Source organism: Notechis scutatus, chromosome 4, assembly GCF_049901735.1.
Source record: "Notechis scutatus isolate UNSWTSFEM ecotype Mainland chromosome 4, rNotScu1.2, whole genome shotgun sequence".
Taxonomy (NCBI): domain Eukaryota; kingdom Metazoa; phylum Chordata; class Lepidosauria; order Squamata; family Elapidae; genus Notechis; species Notechis scutatus.
Window position 1 is genome coordinate 69,805,532 of NC_142012.1, and position 23,913 is coordinate 69,829,444.

Here is a 23,913-nt window from a genome sequence, read left to right on the forward strand (position 1 = left end):
TATCATGGTGTAAAATAGAAAAAAATAAAGCAAGTGAGAAAATGAGAAAGGGAAGGAAAGGGGAGGAGAAGTGTGGAAGAAAGGGGGCACTGGCCCCGCAGGCATGTCGGGAAAGTAGAGCAAAGCCAGTGTGGTGGCTAGAAGTTTTTCTAGAACATGTCGGACCAATTGAACATATTCTTCCATGGTTTTGCTGAAGATAAGGATGTCACCAGGTACACGAGGACCCCCCGGTAAAGATGCGGGTGTAGCACCTCATTGATGAGCTGCATAACCACTGCAGGAGTCCCCTGAAGTCCAAAAGGCATGACTTTGAATTGGAAGCTATCCAGAGGGCAGTTAAAAGCAGTTTTCCACTCATCTCTCTCTTTGATGTGGACCCGATAGTAAGCTTCCCTGAGATCTAGCTTGGTGAATACTTTGCCCTTCGACAGGTGGTTCAATAAGTCCTTCATAAGAGGGAGAGGATACATGTTTTTGATGCATACTGCATTCACGCCTCTAAAGTCAACACACAATCTCAATCCGCCATCTTCTCCTTGAACAACATGGGGACAGCTAATCTTGATTTGGCAGGCTCAATAAAACCTTGTTCCAAATTGCTGTCGATGTATTTCCTTAATTCAACCATTTCAGCAGGCGTCATGGAATACATCTTTGGTTTTGGTAATTTCGCTCCGGGATCTAATTCTATGGCGCAATCAGTGGCTCGATGGGGAGGTAAAACATTACACTCTTCTTCACTGAATACTTTAGCCAAATCTTTGTATTGGTCGGGTACCTGGTGGTTATCTGGGAGAAGGTGGGATGCCATGGATGCTGGCTCAGGCTCTGGGTTCGAGCTGACTGGTGGCTTTGTAGTGGGTGGAAGAGGGGGCAATGGGCCCAGTCCAATAAGGATTTTTCTGAATCCATCCTCCCATTTGATCGTCGGGGCCCATTTGTCTAACCAAGCAAGTCCCAGTATTATTGATTCTGACATCTTGGGAGCCACTATGAAGCGTATGAGTTTGCAATGGGGCCCTAATTCCATCTTAATTAATTCTGTCAATTGAGTGGCTGCCCCCCCCATTAAGGTTCCATCCACTTGCTCAAATCTGATTGGGTGTTTTAGCGGGTTAGTCTTTATGCCCAATTGTTCAATGATGGGGAGTCCGATAAGACACCTGGAACACCCAGTATCAATGACAGCTTCTAACTCCCCAGCCTCCCCCATGTTTGGTACCACTAACTGAACTTGACTGTAAAAGGTATGATGGGATCACTCACCATTGGGTCGTCTTCACAGGTTGGGTTTTCAGGGACGTGGTTTCGGTCTGGTGGTCCATTGCTCCCATCTGCACAGAGGGGGCTTTCCCAGCTATGTTTAGTGAACCCGTCCCTGCCTGGAGGTCTTCCTTGATTCTTCTAACCCCTAATAGCTGTATTAGGCTTTGACTGTGAAGCTTGTGGCACAAGAGCAGGGGCTAGACAGTCTGCTGCCTTATGACCGGCTTGGCCACATTGGTAACATTTCAGCACCCTGGTGGGTCGGTACGAGCAGGTTCGGCTGGTCCGGTCGGTGGTCTCCTCGCCACAATTCTCTTAGTCGGGACTGCCGGAAGGGGTTTCCTTTGTGGGTTGATGCTGCGATCTAAGCTGAGGAAGGCGGTATACCATGACTGTAAGGTCTCTGGGATTCCCCTAATTTCACAGGACTTCTTTATTTCTGGATCAATGGCTTTTTTTAAAATAGCATAAAGTCACTCTTTCAGGCCAATCCATGAGGTGGCTTGCGACCCTTCTGAAGTCCCAAATGAATTCTGACAGTGGTTGCTTGCCTTCCCCTCATTTCCATTAACTTCTCTTCATTCTCTGCTACCCTGTCTGGATTTTCAAATCTGAGTGTTAATAATTGAATAAATCCGTTTACATAGTGTAATTCGGGGGCTTGTTCGTTGTGTAGTTGGGCCACCCAGTCTGAAGCATCCCCTTCATTCATCCCATTTGTTATGGCCATAACCAAATTGCGCTCTGTGGCATATTGATCTCCAAATTGTTCTATATGGGATCAGACTAGAGTGAGGAAGTAATTGAAATGTTTGTGGCGGCCATCGAATACAGCCTCAAAGGGTATTCGGTCCGGCCTGGATCGTGGTTGCAGAGGTGGCACCTGCCAGGCCCCTGCAGATTGTACTGGAATGGAAGGAATAGGCCGGGTGGCGTACGTAGGCTGGGTAGGCCCCCTGAACCCTGGCTGGCTGGTGCCTCTCTGGAATAGGGGTTCCTGTGGCCTCTCTTCCGGTTGGGGCTGCAATTGTGGTTGCCAAGAGGAAGATGGGTGTGGCCTGGTTCCCTAGTCGAGTGGAGTTGGGGTGTGGCTGCTGTCTGGGCAACCCCCCTTCAGACCAGGACTGTATGGGTGCTGGCTGCCATTGGCATTGAATCCACCCCTGGCCTGGATAAAATCCCCACCCTGGAGGGATACTCTCTTCAGGGGGCAAAATTCCTTCTGGAAAATGAGGGAATTGCCTCTGAGGCTGCAACATACCTCTGTTAGTTGATGCTTCTTTCTGGCTTCCTCCAACTGGCATCTGTATAGTCTCCTCGTTCCTCACGATATTTGGGTAAGTGAATATGGGTGGTCTCAAGTTTCCACCCATCCAAACAGACTGTGAGACCAAATCTGTCACCTTTAATTTTTGGAACTGTTGATGTAAATCTGCCCTTGATGGACTTCCAGGAATAATCTGGGGGTTGTCTTCTTGAGAGAAATCCAACTCCAATTGTCTCTCTTCCCTCCAATCCGACAGAATAGCCATATGCCTGGGGCTAGAGAAAGATTTCTCTTCAGACAGCTGAGTTACCTCTGGGTTATGACAACTTCTTGAGTTGAAATGTTTCGGTATAGCTCCCAAACCTCTTTCTCCTACTGCCATCCTGAAAGCATCCATCATCTCCTCCAAACAAGGGCTGGCAGGTTCAATTAAGAAGAAGAAAAGAGAGGAGAAGAAAATGGCCCTATTGACTGATCCTTGGTTCCTGGACCATCAAACTGAGTTGACAATGAATGATGGACTAGCTTGGAAAGAGACTAAGCTTTATGTACCCACAACCCTAAGACTACTGGTACTAAAGCGTAGCCATGACTCCCGGCTGGGAGGCCACTTCAGATTCCTAAAAACCCTACATTTACTAAGAAGACAGTTCTGGTGGCCAAAAATGAAACCTGATGTCGAGGACTATGTAAAAAGTTGTTCAATTTGTGCCATAATGAAACACAGAACTGGAAAAACCCCTGGCCTCCTGCAACAAGTCGCTGAACCAACCCAGCCTTGGGAAGAAATCGCAATGGACTTTATTGTTGAATTACCTAAGAGTGAAGGGAATACGGTCATTTGGACTATAAATGACTTATTCTCTAAACAGGCCCATTTTATAGCCTGCAAAGGGCTTCCACCTGTGAAAAAACTTGCAAAGTTGTTCGTGAAACATATCTATAGACTACATGGAGTACCTCGCAGAGTAATATCAGACAGAGAGGTACAATTTACCGCAAAATTTTGGAGGGAATTTCTGAAATCCATTGGCTCCTCTCAAGGGTTATCCTCAGTTTTCTATCCTGCTTGTAACGGAGCAGTGGAGAGGGCTAACGCCATGCTTGAACAATACATTAGAGGCTATGTAAATTATCAGTAAGAAAATTGGGCTTAGTTATTACCTTTTGCAGAGGTTGCTTACAATAACGTAGTACATAGCAGCACGGGATTGACTCCATTCCAAATCAACACTGGAATGGATTTTGTCCCGATGACAGAGTTACCTAGACAACTTCCCTCATCCATGTCCCTGACAGAATGGATGAACTCATTAAAGAAAGGGTGATAAGATACAAAAAAAGATTTAAACGAAGCCGCAAAAATTTATAAAAAACAGGTGGATAAACATAGATCCCTTCAACCGCCTTTTAAAGTAGGGGACAAAGTATATTTGTCAACCAAGTATCTTAGGTTGAAACTGCCCAGGAAGAAGCTGGGTCCAAAATTCTTGGGTCCGTTCCCAATTTCAAAGATAATCAATCCAGTCACTGACCAATTACGTCTTCCTCGACTATTGGGGAAAATTCATCCAGTGTTCCATTGTAGTTTACCAAAACCAGCTACTACATCAATGATAAGACCACTACCACTCGCTCCCCCTAAACCATTGATGGTACAGGGGAAACACATTATGAGATTCAAAAAATTCTTGATTCTAGATTACACCGTGGCCGATTGCAATATTTGGTCTTATGGAAAGGATACCCTCTCTCAGATTCTAGTTGGGTAAAGAGTTGGGATGTTCATGCTGATCAGTTGGTTAACCAATTCCATGAGGATTTTCCGCACAAACCGAAGGGTCCTCGTGGGGGGGGAGGGGGTTAAGGACAATGTATTAACCCCTATATGTGTATTTTTTTTCTTTTCTTTTAGGAGGAGTTTTCAAGGGGGGACGCCTGTCAGCTTTGAAATTCAGCTGCCACATTTTTTAGAGAGTTAGAGGAGTTGAAAAGTTCAAAGTTATTCTGTGTGTCGTATTAAGAATTTCCAGTTGCAGTTAATTGGTTCTCGTGATTTATGGCATGTAGAAGTGGGAGGAGAGGTGGGTTCTGTGTAACGTGCAAAAAAACTTTCACTTGGGAAATTGCTTTTGACATGCCAGATCTGTTCCTAATAAATCAATTTGACAGATAACGTCTCGGAGTGATTGATATCATGGGTACTTTCTGGATGCTTGACAGTATGATTACCTAATCTGACCTTCTATGAGCGGCCAGACAGGAAATCCATAATCCAAAGGCAGATTGAATAAGAAAGTCCAAGGTCCAGAAGTTTAGACACTAGTCTATGTGGAAGAATTGTGTTAAATTCAGAACTAAAATCTACAAAATGCATCCTCACATAGCACCCCCTTGCTGTTCTAGATGAGTTAGAGCAGTGTGAAGCGTGATGGCTATAGTGTCCTTTGTAGATCTATTTCTTTTGTATGCAAACTGGTGTTTATCAAATGTATGCAGAAGACCAGAAATGATGTGCTGGCAGACCAATTTTTCAAAGCACTTCATGATGATAGGAGTGAGTGCCACTGGTCTGTAATCATTGAGGTTATTGATAGGGAACTTCTTTGGCAGCAGAACAATGGTGGAAGCCTTCAAACAAGATGGAATGGTGGACTGGGATAAAGGTTGATTGAAGGTCCTGATAAAGACTCCAGCCAACTGATCAGCACAGTCTTTAAGCACTTGGCCAGAGATACCGTCAGGACCGGCTGCCTTTCTAGGGTCCACAGCTCTCAGAATGCTCCTCACCTCCTGTTCCTCCACAATGAGGTGGGGGCTATAATTGGCTGGTGGTTGTATTTTATCTGTCTCTGATATCTCAGCTTCAAAGCGAGCAAATAAATGATTCAGTTCCTTTGCCAATGAAGCATCCCCCTCAGCGGGGATGACATTGGTCAGTTGATGGTTGGTAATTTGTTGAATCCCTTGCCATACCTGCCTCGTGTTATTGCTATAAAAATTATCCTCAATCTTCCTCTCATACTCAGTCTTGGCCTTCTGAATACCTTTCTTCGATTAGCTCCGGCAACACTGTATCTAGCCGCATCACCGGACCTAAAGTCCTTGGTTCTGTCACGCAAGAGGTGCTGGACTTCCTTGGTCATCCAGGGTTTATGATTGGGATAGATCCTAATATGTTTATTCACAGTGATAGTATCTGTGTAGTGTTTGATATAGCACAGAACAGTTGCAGTGTGCTCCTCTAGGTCAGGGTGGTAAAAGATGTCCCATTTTGTGTTCTCAAAACAATCCTGAAGGGAATTGTTGGGAAACATCTTCTGGCCAAGATTTCACTGTCAGAGCCCATCTTCCAAGAGGGATGTATGCTGGTGCTAAAAGCAGTGACATATGGTCTGATTGTCCAAATGTGGGACAAATGTGGGACATAACTTTATAGCCATGTTTGATATTGGTATATACTTTGTCCAATATGTTTGCTTCTCATGTAGCACACTTAACATGCTGATAGAATTTAGGGAGCACTGCTTTTAAATGAGCTTGAAAGTCCCCCGCTATGATATGCACAGCATCAGGATATTTATTCTGCTGATTACTAACAATGTTATACAAGAATCCCAAAGCTATGGTAGTATTGGCATCAGGTGGGATATAGACTGCAGTAATCAAAACCATGCTGAATTCCCACAGAAGATATATGGGTCTACATTTAAGAGTCATATACTCCAGATCCATGGAGCAGTGGCTGTCTACAGTCTTTGTATTAATACATCAGCTTTTGTTCACATAAACACTTAAACCTCCCCCTTTGCTCTTGCCAGAATCTCTACTCCTGTCCTGCTGGTGAGCTATGTAGCCTTCCAGCTCAACAGCTGTATCTAGAATGAGTGAATGAAGCCAAGTGATTAGCAAAATACAGCAGTTCTTGATGAATTTAGTCTTTCAATCTGTAGCCTTAATTCATCCATTTTGTTAGTCAGAGATCTTGCATTGGTAAGAAATACAATTGGAATTGAAGGCTTCTATGAAACTTACTCAGCCTAAAGAAAACCCCAGAATGGCATCCTCTCTTCCTCTTCCTGTTCCTCTTTCTCCTCCTCTTCCTCCTTCCTACAGGAATAGTAATCTACGGCTCCCCCAGGGTCCTAGCTGGGTCCTTTGGTATGTTATGAGAATGTATACAATCGTCCATAATAGCCTTTTCGCATTTCAGTCCAATTTGTAGCAAGGCTTGCTGACTATAGATGACCCTTGCCTCACAGGATTCAATCAAGGAAAGAATCCAAAACACACACAGAATCATACACTGAAAGAAGGAGCAGCCAGCCTGCAGCATCCTTTTGCTGAGCCATCTTGAAAACTGTTTTTCAAGAACATTGATGTTGGAGAGTTCTCTAGGTAACTCTGGCATAGGGACAAATTCCATGTCAGTAGTGATTTGGAAAGGAGTCAAGCCAGTGCTACTGTGTACTGCATTATTGTAAGCAACTTCTACAAATGGCAACAGATCCGCCCAGTTTTGATCATTTACATAACATCTAATGTACTGTTCCACCATAGCGTTCGCTCTCTCAGTGGCCCCGTTCCAAGCTAGATGAAATGCCAAGGAAAACTCTTGGGACGACCCAATGGACTTCAAAAAACCCTCCAGAACTTAGCAGTAAACTGTACGCCTCGGTCTGAGATTACTCAATAAGGCACTCCGTGGACCTGATAAATATGCTTCATGAACAATTTCGCCACTTTTTTAGCCGAAGGTAATCCATTACACACTGTAAAGTGGGCTTGCTTGGAGAATAAATTGATAACAGTCCAAATCACTGTACTTCCTCCACTCTCTGGTAATTCCACAATAAAGCATCATGATTTCTTCCCATGGCTTTGTTAGTTCAGCTACTTGCTGGAGAAGACCAGAGGGTTTCCCAGTTTCTATGTTTCATAGTGGCACAAGTTGAACAGCATTTTACGTAGTCCTCTACAGCAGTCTTCATTTTTGGCCACCAGAATTGTCTTTTGACTAAATGTAGGGTTTTTAGAAACCCAAAGTGCCCCCCCAACCGAGAGTCATGGTTATGTTTTAGGACCATCAATCTCAGGGTATTGGGTACATAAATCTTGGTTCCTTTCCAAGCTAATCCTTCATTGTCAAATTGGTTTGATTTTCAGCAAACCATGGATTGTTTGAAAGTGTTTCCTTCAAATTGGTTGTCAGTTTGTCCTCAAGGAGTCTTGGGCTGCGTTTGGCTTGGCCTCTGGTGGTCGCTTGGCTGGCGAGTTGGGTTTCTGATATCATAGTTTGCACTACTTCCTCCCGGCGATTGTCAAGTTGGAGTGTTCTCAACAAGGCATCCGCCAATAAATCCCCCCCACCCGGATATATTTCAGGTTGAAGTTGAATCTCTTGAAGTATTGAGCCCAGCGAACTTGTTTAGGGAAAAGCTTTCGAGGGGTCTTCAGAGCCTTGAAGTTTTTATGATCAGTCCACACCTCGAAAGGCTCTGTAACTCCTTCCAGGAAATGACTCCAAGATAATAAAGCCCATCGAATAGCAAAAGCCTCTTTTTCCCAAACGGCCCAAACTTTTTCCCAAACTCTGTGTCCGTCAACTTCTTTGACACATAAATGCAAGGCATCTGTTGGTCTTGAGAGTTCTTTTGAAGTAGAACCACCGCAACAGCCACATCACTGGCATTGCCTTGGACTACAAAAGGCTTGGTTGGATCCGGATGTTGGAGGATAGGCTTTGCTGCAAAAAGGCATTTTAAAGTTTTAAAAGACTTCTGACAATTCATTGTCCAAGTGAGAGGTTGATTAGGTTTTGGTTTGGTCGGGGAAGGCCCAGTTTTCAGTAACTCTGTCAAAGGGAGGACTACCTCAACAAATGAAGGGATGAATTGTCTTTAAAAATTTGCAAAACCCAAGAAGCTTTGAAGTTGTTTTTGGGGGCTGGCAGTCTAGCACCACCTTCACCTTTCCAGGGTCCATTTCAATACCCTGATTTGACACTCAGTAGGCTGGTGTCATGGAATATATCTTTGGTTTGGGCAGTTTTTCCCCAGGTTCTAATTTGATGGCACAATCAGTGGCTCGATGAGGGGGGAGGACATTGCACTCCTCCTCATTAAAAGCCTCAGCCAAGTCTCTGTATTCTTTAGGAACTTGGGTTTGCCTGGAGGAGAATCTGAAGTGGTAGCTGCTGCTTCTGGTTGTGGGCCTCTGTTGGATGGCAATCTCTTTTCAGGAGGGACTGGCGGCAGGGGGCTGACACCAATTATGATTTTCTGGTACCCATCTTCCCACTTGATGGTAGGGGCCCATTTATCCAGCCAAGCAAGTCCCAATATGATAGATTCAGATATTTTGGAGCTACTATAAAGCGTATTTCATGATGCCTGCCTATTTCTAATCTGATCAGTTCTGTAATTTGGGTGGCTGGGACTCCTCCAATTAACGTTCCATCTACCTATTCAAACTTGATTGGGTGTTTTAGGACTTTAGTTTTTATCCCTAATTGCTCAATGATAGGGAGCCTAATCGGGCATCTGGAATATCTGGTATCTGTTACTACTTTTAACTCCCCGGCCTCCCCAATCTCAGGTACCACCAACTTCACTTTAACTGTAAAAGGGGAATGGCTGCACTCACTCTTCCTCATTTACCTTTCTGGAAAGGGTTTCTTTGGCCAGAGGTTTCCTGCTCTCTTCTATGGGGAGGGGAACCTCTACAGCTTGTCTGGCAAACTGGATGGTGTCTGGGGGCTTCCATGGAGCTCTCCTGCCTCTGCCAGCTGTATTGGGCCTTGGTTGTGGAACCGATGCAGGGCCAGACATTCAGAAGCTCGATGACCAGCCTGGCCACAACAATAGCATTTGATAACCCCCATAGGTTGGGTAGGAGCGGCTTCAGCAGGTTTAGTCAGAGGATATCTGGTCAAAGTTCTCCTAGGAGGCCTCTCAGAGGGAAGTTTCCGGTGTGGATGGATTTCTCTATCCAGAACAATGGACATGGCATACCAGTCTTGCAGTCACTCTGGTACCCCCTGGATCAATGGCTTCTTTAAAATAGTGCAGAAGTATCCAGTCAGGCCAGTGCATGAGGTTACCTGCATCCCGTCTAAAGTACCACACAAAGTCTTTTATGGGTTGATTACCTTGCTTCAACTCCTTTATTTTATCTTCATTTTCACCTACTCAGTCAGGATCTTCAAATCTAGCCCTGAACAGCTTGACAAATGCATTGTTTAGCTCCACAGCATCCTCATTGTGTAGCTGGGCGATCCAGGTGGAAGCATCTTCCTCGTTCATCCCATCTGTAATTGCAGAAACTAGGTCCTGCTTTGTTTCGTATTGGTTTCCAAATTGATCTATATGTGCCTATAGCTGAGGAAATAGGCAAGTTTTTCAGGATTCCCATCAAAAGTTGCTCTAAACCTTCCCACTGAGCTGAAATCTGTGCGGGTGCTGCTGCAGGGGGCAGGAGAGGCCCTTCAGGGATACTCCGAGGGGCGGCTGAGCTGGAATCTGCTGTGCTGCTGCTGCTGGCTGCTGAATAGGGGCTGTCTGCTGAACTTGTTGGCATGTTGAAAAAGGGTGTGTGGCTGCAGTCTGCTGCTGAAACTGAGCCCATTGCTGCGCCGGGATTGTTGCTGTGAATTGTTCCCATGGTGGCCCTGAACCAGATATGCTGGCATCCACTGGCATTGAATCCACCCCTGACCAGGATAGAATCCCCAGCCTGGGGGAACACACCCCGCAGTAGCATCACTGCTGGCTGGTAAGGTGGGGAATTGGAGGTTGTAACATCCCAAATGTTGGCTGCATCTGCTGTCTCTCCCTTGCTGTTTGCCCCCTGCCATGCCGAGCAATTCTTTAGCCATCTCTATCTGAGAGGAATGTTGCTGATGCCACACTGGTTCCACTGTCAGGTCCTAGACCAGGAAAAGTGAAGGATGTCACAACAATAGAACTCAGAAGGTCATCACACAGCTCATTACCCAGGTCGTTACAACACAGGAGGCTGATAGACACACAATCAGTACCTCAGCCACACAAGTTCTTACAAAAAAGCCAACCTATCTGCAAACATCAACTCCATCAACCAATCAAGAAATAACAACACAGCCAACCAGCCCGATTACAACAGAGCCAGCACACCACACCTCTCCACCAGTATTTATAGAGGTGGCAGCTCCGATCACGCTTTGCTCACACAAGCACAAAGCCGAAAGCACCAGCCTGAAGATGGCAAGTGGGACCTCATCGAAACGTCGCCAAGATACTCTCAATCTTATATGGGAAAAGACCTGAACATGCCAAAACTTGCATACCTACACCCATGAAAATTTATGAAAACAAATATACATACACACACACACACACACACACACACACATTTTTCCTTTTCCTTTTTTTTTCTTTGCATGCTGTATTATTGATTTTCTTAATTTGAACTACGTTATTTTTTCTCTTTTTTTTAAACTGGTGGTCTCCCCATTTTTCTCATTTTTTTTCTCAAATTAATTTTTTGATCTAGCTCTTCTGTTTCCTTTTTTCTTTTTCTCTTGTGCTCTCTCATTTTTATTGAGCCTTTCGGATTTGGTTTTCTATCCTCTCTTGGATTGTATAGTGCTATTTTTATGGAATATATTGGATTAAGGTATAGAAGAACCTGAAGAAGACTTTTTGGAGAAAGACTGTGGATTATAAATTGATTTTATATATAAGAAATAACAAGTATAATATTTCAAGATGAAGAAAACAGGGACATCTGCACCATCCTCAGCCTCATCTTCTGTGACATCCAGCCCTAGAGGACAAAGTTCTGGTTGACCTGATTATTCAGCAAGAAAAGGCGGTGACAGTGCAAGCGAAAATTAAAATGATACTCCAAACGATGCAAGATCAACTTGGAAAAATTGATGAAAAACTAGGGAAGATGGATGAAAAACTAGGGAGGATGGAGGGGAAAGTATATAACGTAGAAGGGAAAATAGAGAATATTCAACAATGATGATGAAGAATGAGGACTGGATGAGGAAAATGGAAGAGAAAACATCCATAATAGAACAAATAGTAGGAGAAATTGACTTTACATTAACAAGATCTGACCAAAGCAAAGAAAAAAAAATCTTATTGTAGATGGACAAGGTTGATTATCATATAAGATCCCAAAACGTTATAGAAGAAAAAGTTGAGAACCTAGCAGACAAAATGGCAGATTTATTGGCGGTAGCCCTGGAAGAGGTAAAACAGAAAATGATATCTGTTATGGATGAAATCTTCAGCATTCAGACCAGATATGGAATGTGAAATAAGATACCAAGAGAAGTACATATTAGATTTACAAAGAAGGCCATAAGAACAGAAATATTAAAAGCAGTGAAAGATTCAGTATTGAAATAAAAAGAAAAGAGGTAACAGTGCTGAAACAGATACCAAGAAGTGTAAGAGACTTGAGAATAGAATATCAGTTCCTGACAAAGTGCTTGACTAAAAAAGAAATTAATTTTAGATGGCTGATACCAGAGGGAATAATAATGACATGGTGGGAACAAAGACACAGATTAGATACAATTGAGAAAGCAGAACTATTTTATGATCAATACTTTAGAGAATATCAAGGTGAAAAAAAGAAGAGAGATGAAAAATATAAAATTGTGAGAAGAAGTGGCAGAGGGGGATGAGAGACGACAAAGGGAAGAGGAAAAAAACAGGTAGAAAGAGCAACCAGGGAAAAAGAAAGACCAAAGGAACCAAGGGAGATGAGAGTGACAAGGGCAACAAGAGCATATTACAAATAAGAACATGGAAGAAGAAATTAAGTTAATGATGATTAATATAAATGGATTAAAAGGAAAAGAATATATAATAAATTAGAGAAATTAAAATTGGATATAATTTGTTTGCAAGAAGTACATAACAAGAAACAACATGAGAAAATATTGGATTATCCTAAGATCGGGAGATTATATACTACACTGGCTCAACAAAGTAATAGAGGAATAGTATTATACATAAAAAAACACTATAAAAATGGGATTAATTTACCAAGACAATGAGGGGAGAGTATTAATAGTTCAAATATTGATGAACTATAAATGAACTGTCAACTCATAAAACATTTTGTATACACGTTTTATAATTGACAATAGAAAGAAAGGGGGAGTTTCAAAAAGCAGGCCATAGGATAAATTGAAAGTACATTCCATTCATATTTTCTTCTGATTAGATGGCTGAAACTTCTGTCGAGAAAAAATCTAATTGGAGAGCATGATTGATGACTCTTGGCTATGGACGTTTTTTTGTTGGATGATACACCCAGAGGAGTGAGGGGAAAAGCAGGCTCAAGGGTGACAGTGAATTATGTATCTCAGAGTTGGCTACACCCAGATTAGTGCCGGACGTAGAATGTTACTTTCAAATAAATCATCTTTAAGTTTTGGGAGTGTGGCTCAAGGCTCATGATTTAATTGGAGTAACTGCTGGAAACCTGACAGATAGCCAATTAATCACTGGGGTGCCTGCATCCTGGCCTCTTCCATCACTCCCCGACATCTGGGGTGCATGGAGAGGAACGCGGGCAGCCATGGCAGTGACAATCAGGAGAACGCTTGGCTTCCAGCCAGAAGCAAACAGAAACTGATAGCATAATTACATAGGGAGGACAGCTCCTCTTCAACTCCAGAGAGGAGAAACCTGCTCCATTGGAAGGGAGAAAACCAGATAAGTACCTGATGGAATCCCTGGGGAGTTCCATAGAGCAGCTGAGGGAGGGATCTGAACAGGCCACCATTCGAGATGATGGCCTGTCCTGCCACCCAAAACAGAGGGGAAGTTTTACAGGGCCTTTTGAAGTAGGGAGAAGCAGGCAAGACCACAGCCCTCCCTCTCCTCATACCAGAAGAAAAAAGAGCCCACAGTGGCAGCCAGTGCCTCTCTCACACAGCAGGCAGTCCCTTCCTTCTGTGCGAACTAGAGCTGAGGAGGAAGGTCAGCTACCTCAAGTGCACGCTTACAGAGGGTGACAGGGAGAGAAAGGAGCAGAGTCCAATGAACCGCTCAGGTTCAGGGGCAAATTTTGATGGAGACCCAGACCAGCTAGCTTTATTCCTTGATTCAGCTGAGATCTACCTGGAACACTATGGACACCTCTACCCCCCCAGAGCCATGGTGAATGCCATTTCAGAGGGGCTAGAGGGAGAAGCAAGAGGATGGCTAGAAAACCTCCACAAGAGGAAGGGCCCCCAACTTCATGACGTACATGATTTCCTACAACTGCTAGAGGTCAGATTTCTGGAGACAGAGGCGAACCCATATGCAGAAGGTGAGCTCAGCAACCTAAAGCAGGGAGGGTGGCCCATCAAGGAACACATCCGTGAATTCAGGAGAATCAGTGGGAAGATATCCCTTTTGCCTGAGCAGATGCTAGTTCATTTTTTCAGAACCAGCCTGGACAAGCAAATTAGCAAAGTAACTGCCTATCGGGACATCCCGAACCGACTCTCTGAGTGGTTCCGAGTGGCCATAAAAGTTGATGGGGCATTATGTGCTGACGATATGAAAAACCCATTGGGAACCAAAGAGAGAGGGCAGCCAGATCAGAGACCATCCAGCCGATGGGACACCGCAGCATCACGACCAGCCCCGAAACCAGCCCTCTCATGAAGTCCATTTAAATGTTACCAATGTGGGGGAGTAAGGCAACCCCAGGCAACAGTGATCAGTTGCCAGATTCTTATGACAGCGATGATGAGGGTGAAAATGACCCGATAGTGAGTGGACCGGTTCCCCCTTTCATCTTCCCAATATGGCTCACGGCCCCCAAAACAGGAATTCAGGGGTCTTTCCAAGCCCTAATAGATTCAGGCTGCACTAGGTGCCTGATCAACCTAACCACGGTCCTGAAATTGGGGATCAGAGTGAAAAAGCTGACCCATCTGATCCGGTTCAAACAAGTAGATGGCTCCCTGTTGGGAGGAGCCTATGCCACTCACTTAACTGAACCAGTGAGACTAGAGCTAGCGGATCACTGGAAATCATTCAGTTTGTAGTGGCTCCCAAAATGACAGATGCAGTCATACTGGGGCTTTCTTAGCTTGCCAAGTGGGGCCCAACCATCTGGTGGCAAGGGGGTAGCTGCAGACTGAGAATAGAGAAGGGACACAAACCCCTTCCTCACCATAAAATAGAAGCACCATCCACACAGAGAACCCTTCCAGAGGGTTCACTAGAACAACTGGCATCCACCTCTGACAAAACCCCAGAGGTCGGACAGATCCCAAGAGAATATCAACACCTTGCAAGACTGAATGTGACATCCTACCCCCCCACCATGAGATGGACTGTGCCATAGAAATCATTCCTGGGGCAAAACTACTAAAACCCAAAATGTACGCCATGACGCCCCAGGAACTGCAAGAAATGCACAAATATGTAGACAAAAACTTAGCAAGAGGGTTCATTGAGCCAGCCAAACCACGAGTTGCAGCCCCAGTTTTGTTCAAAGAAAAAAAAAAGATGGAACTATAAGATTATATGTGGACTTTAGAGCGATCAATGGACTGTGCGTACACAATCTATACCCCCTCCCGCTCATGAAGGACACGCTATCCCATCTAGCCAAAGGGAAGGTCTTTACCAAATTAGATCTCAGAGAAGCATACTGTAGAGTCCGCATCAGGAAGGGAGATGAATGGAAAATAGCATTCAACTGCTCCCTAGGGAGCTTCCAATTTAAGGTCATGCCTTTTGGACTATAGGGGGGCCCAGCAGTGTTCATGCAGTTAATAAATGAGGTGCTACACAAACATCTTTATAAGGGGGTTCTTGTCTACCTGGGTGACATTCTCATCTACACTGAGACAATGGACGACCACATACCCCTAGTCCGCCAGGTACTAGAAAAAATCTAGCAGCAAACCTGTATGTCAAGCTGTCAAAATGCGAACTTCACTGCGCACAGTTGGACTACTTGGACTACCAAGCCTCCAATGAGGGCATAGAGATGGACCCAGCCAAAGTACAAGCCGTTCTGGGCTGTCAGCCCTCTCGTACCCGCAGACAGCTACAAAGTTTCCTGGGGTTCACAAACTTCTACTGACAATTCATTTCCTCCTTTGTGAGGATTGCCAAACCCATGTCAGACCTCCTAAAGACAGGGAGTCCAGGAACGAAACACTGCCTGGGACCTACAGTGGGACCTAACCTGCCAAAAAGTATTTGAAACACTGAAAGAACTGTTTGCAAAAGAACCAGTACTGAAGCATCCTGAGCCCTAACAACCCTTTGTCATTCAAGCAGACACAGTGATGTGTCAGTGGGAGCAGTGTTACTCCAAAGAAACAACCAAGGAAGCCTACAGCCCTGCTCTTAAACCTCCCACAAGCTCATGGACACAGAGAGGTGATGGGCTGCATGGGAAAAAGAGGCTTTCACAGTGAGATGGGCACTGCAAACCTGGCACCACCTGCTGGAAGGGGGGCAGAGACCATTCACAGTCTGGACCGACCATAAAAACCTGGAAGCCCTTAGGACCCTGCGAAAACTATCACCCAAACAAGTCTGATGGGCTCAATACTTCAACTGATTTGACTTGGTGCTAAAACACATCCCGGGGGAATGAACTTTTTGGCTGATGCCCTCTCCCGCATGCCCTAGTACAAATGCGGAAGGGAGGAAGTCTTAAACGCCATCATCCCCCCTGCGCAAATAGCTGCCCAAGTAACCACCAAACAACAGCACCGTGATCAGCAAGACCAACCTGCAGACGACCAAACTATGAAACTCAAAATCAAACTGCTAGCAGACCCCTAGTTCTGGTACAATCAACACACCTTGACAAAAAGATAACCTGGCATGGAAGGGGACAAAATTCTATGTCCCGGAATCCCTATGCAGCCTAGTTCTTCAGAGAAGCCATGACGCCAAACCAGCAGGCCACTTTGGGTTCTTAAAGACTTTACACTTGGCCAGTTCTGGTGGCCTGGCATAAAGAAAGACATAGACAGTTATGTGAAAAGTTGCACCATCTGTGCCATGATGAAAAAACGACCAGGGAAACCCCCCAGACTGCTACAAACAGTAGCGTAGCGAATGAGGCCATGGGAGGAGATTGCAATGGACTTCCTAGTGGAGTTGCCAAAAAGTGGAGGAAGCACGGTGATTTGGATTGTAATAGACTTATTTTCCAAACAGGCACATTTCATACCCTGCAGCAGACTACCCTCAGCCTGCCAGTTAGCCAAGCTGTTCCTGAAGCACATCTACAGTCTACATGGTGTACCACGGAGAATTATCTCAGACAGAGGGGTCCAATTCACAGCCAAATTTTGGAGGGAGTTCCTGCGGTCTATTGGGTTGTCCCAGGGTCTTAGCTCGGCCTTTCATCCAAGCACCAATGGGGGAGCAGAGAGATTGAATGCCATGGTAGAGCAGTATCTGAGGTGCTATGTGAATTATCAACAGTCCAATTGGGTGGACCTCCTGCCTTTCAGGATGGCCTGCCAGCAGAAATGTATAAAGCACTACAGGACTCTGTAAGTGACATATTATTAGAAGTAGTTAATGAAATTTTGATTAAAGCCAAAATACCTAATTCATGGATGGAAGCTTATATTCTTATACCAAAAGATGATACTGATTTACAATAGATTAAGAACTATAAGACAATATTGTTGTTAAACTCGGATTATAAAATATTTGTGACAATAATGGCTGAAAGACTAAAGAGATACTTAAATAAATTCATAATCCAGATCAAACTGGATTCCTACCTAAGAGACAAATAAGAGATAACATGAGAACAATTTTAAATACATTGGAATACTAAAAGCACACCCAGAGAAGCAGATGGCATTGATATTTCTAGATGCACAGAAGGCTTTTGACAATGTGAACTGGCAATTTATGCTGACACAATGAAGAAAATGGAGTTTGGGGAAAGTTTTATTAATGTGATTAAGATTATAAATATTATAAATAATATGCAAAGGTATTGGTTAATGGAGAATTGATGCAAAAAAATCTTATTGAGAAAGGAACAAGACGAGGGTGTCCTTTATCACCATTGTTGTTTGTATTAACTTTAGAAGTATTATACAGAACTATTAGGAAAGATAAGGAGAGAAGGGGGATGGAAATAAAAAAGGTGTACAAATTACAGACATTTGCAGATGATTTAGTTTTCATATTAGAATAACCTCTAGGAACAGGACCTAGGCTGATTACCAGAATAGAGTAATATGGGAAAATGGGTGAATTAAAAATAAACAAAGGGAAAACTAAGATATTGGTGAAAAACATGATAAAGAAACAAAAAAAATTGACAAAGAGTACAGATATTCAGTTTGTAAAGAAAGTTAAATACTTAGGAATACAGTTAACAGCAAGATGTGGAACAATTAAAGAAGATAACTATTATAAACTGAAACAGCAGATAAAGACAGAGTTAGAAAAATGGGGCAATATGCAGTTATCATTAAGAGGAAGAATTGAGGTGATTAAGATGAACATATTGCCCAAACTATTGTATTTGTTCCAAACAATTCCGATAAAGTTAGAAAAAATATTTTGAAGAAATCAGCAAAATGATACTGAAATACAGTATATATGGCAAGGGTTTAACAAGAATTAATGTTAAAATGTTACTGGATGCTAGAATTAGAGGAGGATTTGGATGACCTAATTGGGAAATATATTATCAACCTACGGCTTTAACATGGATGAAAGAATGGATAATGTTGAGGAATAAAAGGTTGGAAGGACATGATTTACAAATGGGTTGGCATGCATTTTTGTGGTACAGGAGAAGTAAAACACATGGGTACTTTCAAAGGCATATGGTCAGAGATGCATTGTTACATGTATGGGAAAAAAATGAGGGAACAGCACTACATGAAGATACCAGTCTGGTTATCAACAATGGAAGCACTTGTATATTGAAATGTTTGTAAAATGGGAAGTGTTACTAGGTATAAAGATATTTTAAATAACAGGTAACAGATAGATAACAGATAACAGATAATCAGAGTTGGAAGGGACCTTGTAGGTCATCTAGTCCAACCCCCCGCCCAAGCGGGAGACCCTACACCATTTCTGACAAATGGCAGTCCAATCTCTTCTTGAACGTCTCAAGTGATGATGCTCCCACAACTTCCGAGGGCAAGCTGTTCCTTTGGTTGATTGTTCTCACTGTCAGAAAGTTTCTCCTTATTTCCAGGTTAAATCTCTCCTTGTTCAGTTTCCAGCCATTATTCCTTGCCTGGCCTACAGACACTTTAGAAAATAGCTTGACCCCTTCCTCCCTGTAGCAGCCCTCAAATATTGGAAGACTGCTATCATGTCTCCCCTGGTCCTTCTCTTTACTATACTAGCCAAGTCCAGTTCCTGCAACCGTTCATTGTCTGTTTTAGCCTCCAGTCCCCTAATCATCCTGGTTGCTCTTCTCTGTACTTTTTCTAGAGTTTCAACATCTTTTTTATAATGTGGTGAAAAAAATTGGATGCAGTACTCTAGGTGTGGTCTTACTAAGGCTTTATAGAGTTGTATTAGTACCTTTCTTGATCTTGGTTGTATCTCTCTGTTAATGTAATTTAGGATTGCATTGGATTTTTTGGCTGCTGCTGCATGAATGAAAGGGTGCATGAATGAAAAGGGTGAGCTCAAAACAAAACAAGAATGGAATGAACAAGGATAAATTAGCATTTGTATACACAAATACAATCAAGGTATGAAAAAGATATTAAAGATGAAGGGATTAACAAAAAGTTGACAGAATTGGGTAACATATTAACAGGAACAGAAGATAAGTTGATTAAAAGACTATACTGTTATTTATTAGGTGTTAAGTTGGAGGAGGGACAAGTTAAAGAAACAATGATAGCATGGGCACATTTTTTGGATATGCTATAGAACTAGATAAATGGCAGAAACTGTGGGATAGAAATTATAAATTAATATCAGCAGCATATAAAGAAAATTTGTACAAGGTGTTTTATAGATGGCACTTAGCACCAGCAAAATTAGTGAAAATGTTTAAAGATAAATCAACCAAATGCTGGAAGTGTCATCAAACACAATGAACATACTACCATATGTGTTGGCCTTGCATAGAAGCTAAAAGATATTGGACAAAAATTCACACAGTTGGCAAAAATGACTAAACAACATATAGATTTGAAACCTGAAATATTTTTATTAGGAATGGTATCTGAAGATTACAGTAAAGAAAAAACATTTAATCATACATGTATTAACAGCAGCTAGAATTGTATTTTCTCAGAATTGGAAAAGTGACAAGATACCGATAGAGGGAAAAGTAATTGAAAAAATATTTGAATGTGTAGAAAGGAATAGATTAACATTGGAAATTAAAGAAAAAGAAGAATCTGAATATTATATGGTATGGGATTTATTTTACAAATGATTAGAAAATAAAATAAAATGGATTAGATGTATATATAAAACAATAAAAGAAGATTGTAAATCAGATATATAGGATATTAGTTATAAGAAAATGTGATTATTGTTCTGTTATATTAATAAGGAAAGTATTAATTGTAAACTGTAAGCACATAAATATGTACCTAATCGATGCACGGTTGAAATGGAATGGATTTATTGTATATAAAAATAAAAAAAAATTATATAAAAAAAGATAAACTAGGACTCCTTTCTGCAAATGTTCATGGAGGACCTTGTTAATTAGTTGCATAAATACGGCAGGGGCTCCTTGTAGTCCGAAAGGGAGTACTGGTAGCACCCCAGTGAGGTGTTAAAAGCAGTCTTCCACTCATCCCCTTTCCTAAGGGTGCCATCTTTCTTTTCATGGAACAATACTGGGGCTGCAATTTTCGCTTGGGTGGGTTCGATGAAACCCCTTTTTAGATTTTTGTCAATAAACGCTCTGAGTTCATTTAGTTCTCATGGGGACATGCAGTACATTTTTGGTTTTGGAAGTTTAGCTCCCAGCAGGATCTCAATGGCACAATCCGTGGCGCAATGAGGCAGGAATTCATCAGATGCTTCCTAGTTAAATATTTTGGCCAAATCCTGATATTCTTTGGGGATGCTAGTGGCTGGCCATGGCCGTTTCTCTGTTCTCTTTTCCTTTCTTCACCCCCTCTGGGATGTTTGTGAATGTTACATGTTTCTGGAATTGTACAGTTGCTCTCTTCCAGTTTATTTTAGGGTTCCATTTCCATAGCCATGTGAGTCCTTCCATTCCCGGGGCTACAGTGAACATGAGAGTCTCGCTATGGTCCCCCAGTTTTATTTGTAATGGCTCTGTGTAAAATTGGCTGGCTCCCCCCCCCCCACTATAGTACTAATTGGCAGAAAGCGATGGGGTTTTTCATTCTCCTTTTCATTCTCCCAATCTCCCTGCTAGGGTTGGGTTGATTAGGCACTGGGTGCACCCCAAATTTTCTCAGGGTGCTGGAGTTTCTTCCTCTGGGTTTGGAGGGGACTGAAACCCCATGGCCTGTCAGCTTCTCAGTGCAGTTTCTTTTCCTCAGGGGTTGGATTTTCCAGGTTTTCCCCCAATGGGCGATCAGGCTTTCTGGTGGGGGTCTTTGAATGGCACTCCGCTGCACAGTGCCCCTCCTTCCCACACTTAAAGCAGACAGATGGCCTTGGTGCCATGGCGGGTTGGGGTTTGAAAGGGTCTCACTTCCCCATGGGTGGGGATCTTCTCCAAGCCCAGCCTGTGTGATACTGGTTTCAGGTCATGTTGATCTCTGCTACTATGTACCATTCGTGCAGGGCCCCGCGGGCCAGGCAGACAGTATACGGGTCATCGTTAAGTCCATCTTTGAACCAGCAGTTCCTCAATCATCTCTTTCTGATCAGAAAGGGCTTCCAGTTCCATTTTCCATTTGGGTTTTTGACTACCGCCCTTGGCTCTTCCATCCCAGCTCTCCCTTTTTCCTACACCTATAGACCATCTGGCCTTCATGGAACTTTCAAAGACAGATTTGATGTTTTCAATGGGACATACGGAGCCTGTGTCGCGCTGGGTAGTTATCAAGGTTTCTCCCAGCACTCGGCTTCCCCTTGCTCGCTGCTATATTCAGACATTGTCGCAGGGTGCCCTCAGTAGAGTAAAAGTTTGGAAGAAAAAAAAAATCTCTCCAGGTTGACCACTATTGCAGACCCTGCTTTATGTAAGGATCAGCCTCTCCCCTCCTTCAAAATATAAGTATGAACTCTTGAAAACTTTGTATTTCAAAAGGAATCTTTTTACTAAAGAGGGATAAAGCAGGTCAAAATTCAAAGCAGGGTCTGGGGTCCCTCTGGGCATGCAACTAAGATAAAGGGAATTAGAACCACTCCCAGCAGTCCAATGTGGATTCCACCAATCCCCAGTGTGAACACTATTATCCCACTGTCTCTGAGAAAGCAGATAAGGAAAGGTTCCCAGGAGTTATCTTCTGGTGCTACAATCCACATGGCCCCTTCTCCCCTTAAATCCCTCGAAGAGGTGAGATTTTTCCACAGGCACCTTGGGCGCCAGGCAAGGGTTATAAATTGTGTAAAGGTTATACAAAGCCAATGTAAGAAATAGGATATTTAGGATACATGGAGAGGAAAAAAATTAAATGTATCAAATCCAACCCCCCCTTTCCTTCCACCGAAGAATGGCAGATACATGGATCTGACAATTTCAGTATATAAATCAGTAATCTCCCAAGGAGAAAACAGATATTCTCATATTTTTTTATTTTTTTCTTCCAGATAGTACGACTGAAGTTTTTACAGACATCTATGTGACCAGTTTTGGACCAGTTTCAGATACTGACATGGTGAGTACGGTAACTGAAATAATCTCTGAGATATATATAATGATATGGCTGAACTGAAGCAGAAAGAATGTCCACCTGCCAGTGCCAGATTTAGGCATAAACTAAACAAGTTATAGTTTAGGACCTCACATTCTACAGGATCTCACTGTCAGGATTCTGGCAGTTGCCCTAATTAATTCATGAGCCTCGAGCCAAAATTCAAAACTTATAATGAATTTATTCCCTTTGGCCAGGTGGGATAGCATGTCCTTCATGAGCGGGAGTGGATATAGATTGATAGCCCTAAAATCCATGCATAATCTCATAGTCCCATCTTTTTTTTCTTTGAACAGGACTGGGTATGCGACCCATGTCTTGGCTGGCTCGATGAACCCTCTTGCTAGGTTTTTGTCTATATATTTGTGCATTTCTTGCATTTCCCGGGGCATCATGGCATACATGTTGAGTTTTGGTAGTTTTGCCCCGGGAATGATTTCTATGGCACAGTCTGTCTCCCAATGGGGAGATAGGATGTCACACTCAGTCTCGCTGAATACTCCAGTGAGGTCCTGATATTCTCTTGTGATCCGTCTAGCCTCTGGGGTTTTGTCGGAGGTGGCTGCCAATTCTGGTGAACTCTCTGGGAGGGGTCCCTGTGTGGGCGGTGCTTCTATTTGATGTGAAGAAGAGGTTGGGGTCCCTTTGCTATCAATCTTCAGCCACCCCCCTGCCACCACTTGTCTAGCTAAGAAAGTCCCAGTATGACCGCATCTGTCATTTTGGGAGCCACTATGAATCAAATTTTTTCCCAGTGATCCGCTAGCTCTAGTCTCACTGGTTTGGTTAAGTGAGTGTCATAGGCTTCTCCCGATAGTCAAAAGTCCAAAGTCATCTACCTATTTGAACCGGAATAGGTGGGACAGCTTTTTCACTCTGATCCCCAATTTCAGGACCATGGTTAGGTTGATCAGGCACCTAGTGCAGCCTGAATCTATTATGGCTTGGAAAGTCCCCTGAATTCCTGTTTTGGGGGCTGTAAGGTATATTGGGAAGACAAAAGGGGGAACCGATCCACTCACCATTGGGTCATTTTCACCCTCGTCCTCGCTGTCATAAGAATCTTGGTGACTGGTTGCCATTGTCTGGGGTTCCCCCCCTTCGGCTGGGTGGGGAGAGACTTCTTCAGCCTGAAGGGCCTTCTGGGATGCATTGGTGGCACGTCAGGGGCCTTGTTCTAGTCATGCCCTGGGTGGTGGTTTCAGCCTAGGTTTTGAATCTGGGGCTAAACATGCCGCTGCCATGTGCCCTACCCCCCACCCTGCATCGGTAGCATTTAATTGGGCTTCATGAGAGGGTTGATTTTGGGACAGGTTGTTGTGCTGCATTGTCCCGTTGGCTGGGTGATCTCTGGTCTGGCTGCCCTCTCTCTTTGGTTCCCAATGGCTTCCTCATGTTGCTAGCGCGTAATGCCCCGTCGACTTTTATGGCTACTCGGAACCACTCAGATAGTCGGTTCGGGATGTCCCAATCGGCAGTTACTTTGCTAATTTTCTTGTCCAGGCTGGTTCTGAAAAAATGAACTAGCGTCTGCTCAGGCAAA

The 23,913-nt window shown here is 43.4% G+C and overlaps 1 protein-coding gene and 1 pseudogene across 2 annotated transcripts in view; one reads left to right on the plus strand and one right to left on the minus strand.

The window, feature by feature from the left end:
• Nucleotides 1-23,913, plus strand: part of LOC113417460 (gamma-aminobutyric acid receptor subunit alpha-2) — a 162,929-nt gene that overhangs the window by 40,242 nt on the left and 98,774 nt on the right. For both annotated transcript variants that reach the window (XM_087963702.1, XM_087963703.1), the window contains exon 4: nucleotides 22,267-22,334. In XM_087963702.1, coding sequence (XP_087819828.1) covers nucleotides 22,267-22,334 — 68 coding nt within the window. The remainder of the gene's footprint in view (nucleotides 1-22,266; nucleotides 22,335-23,913) is intronic.
• LOC148130767 (uncharacterized) lies at nucleotides 9,178-9,840 on the minus strand (annotated as a pseudogene).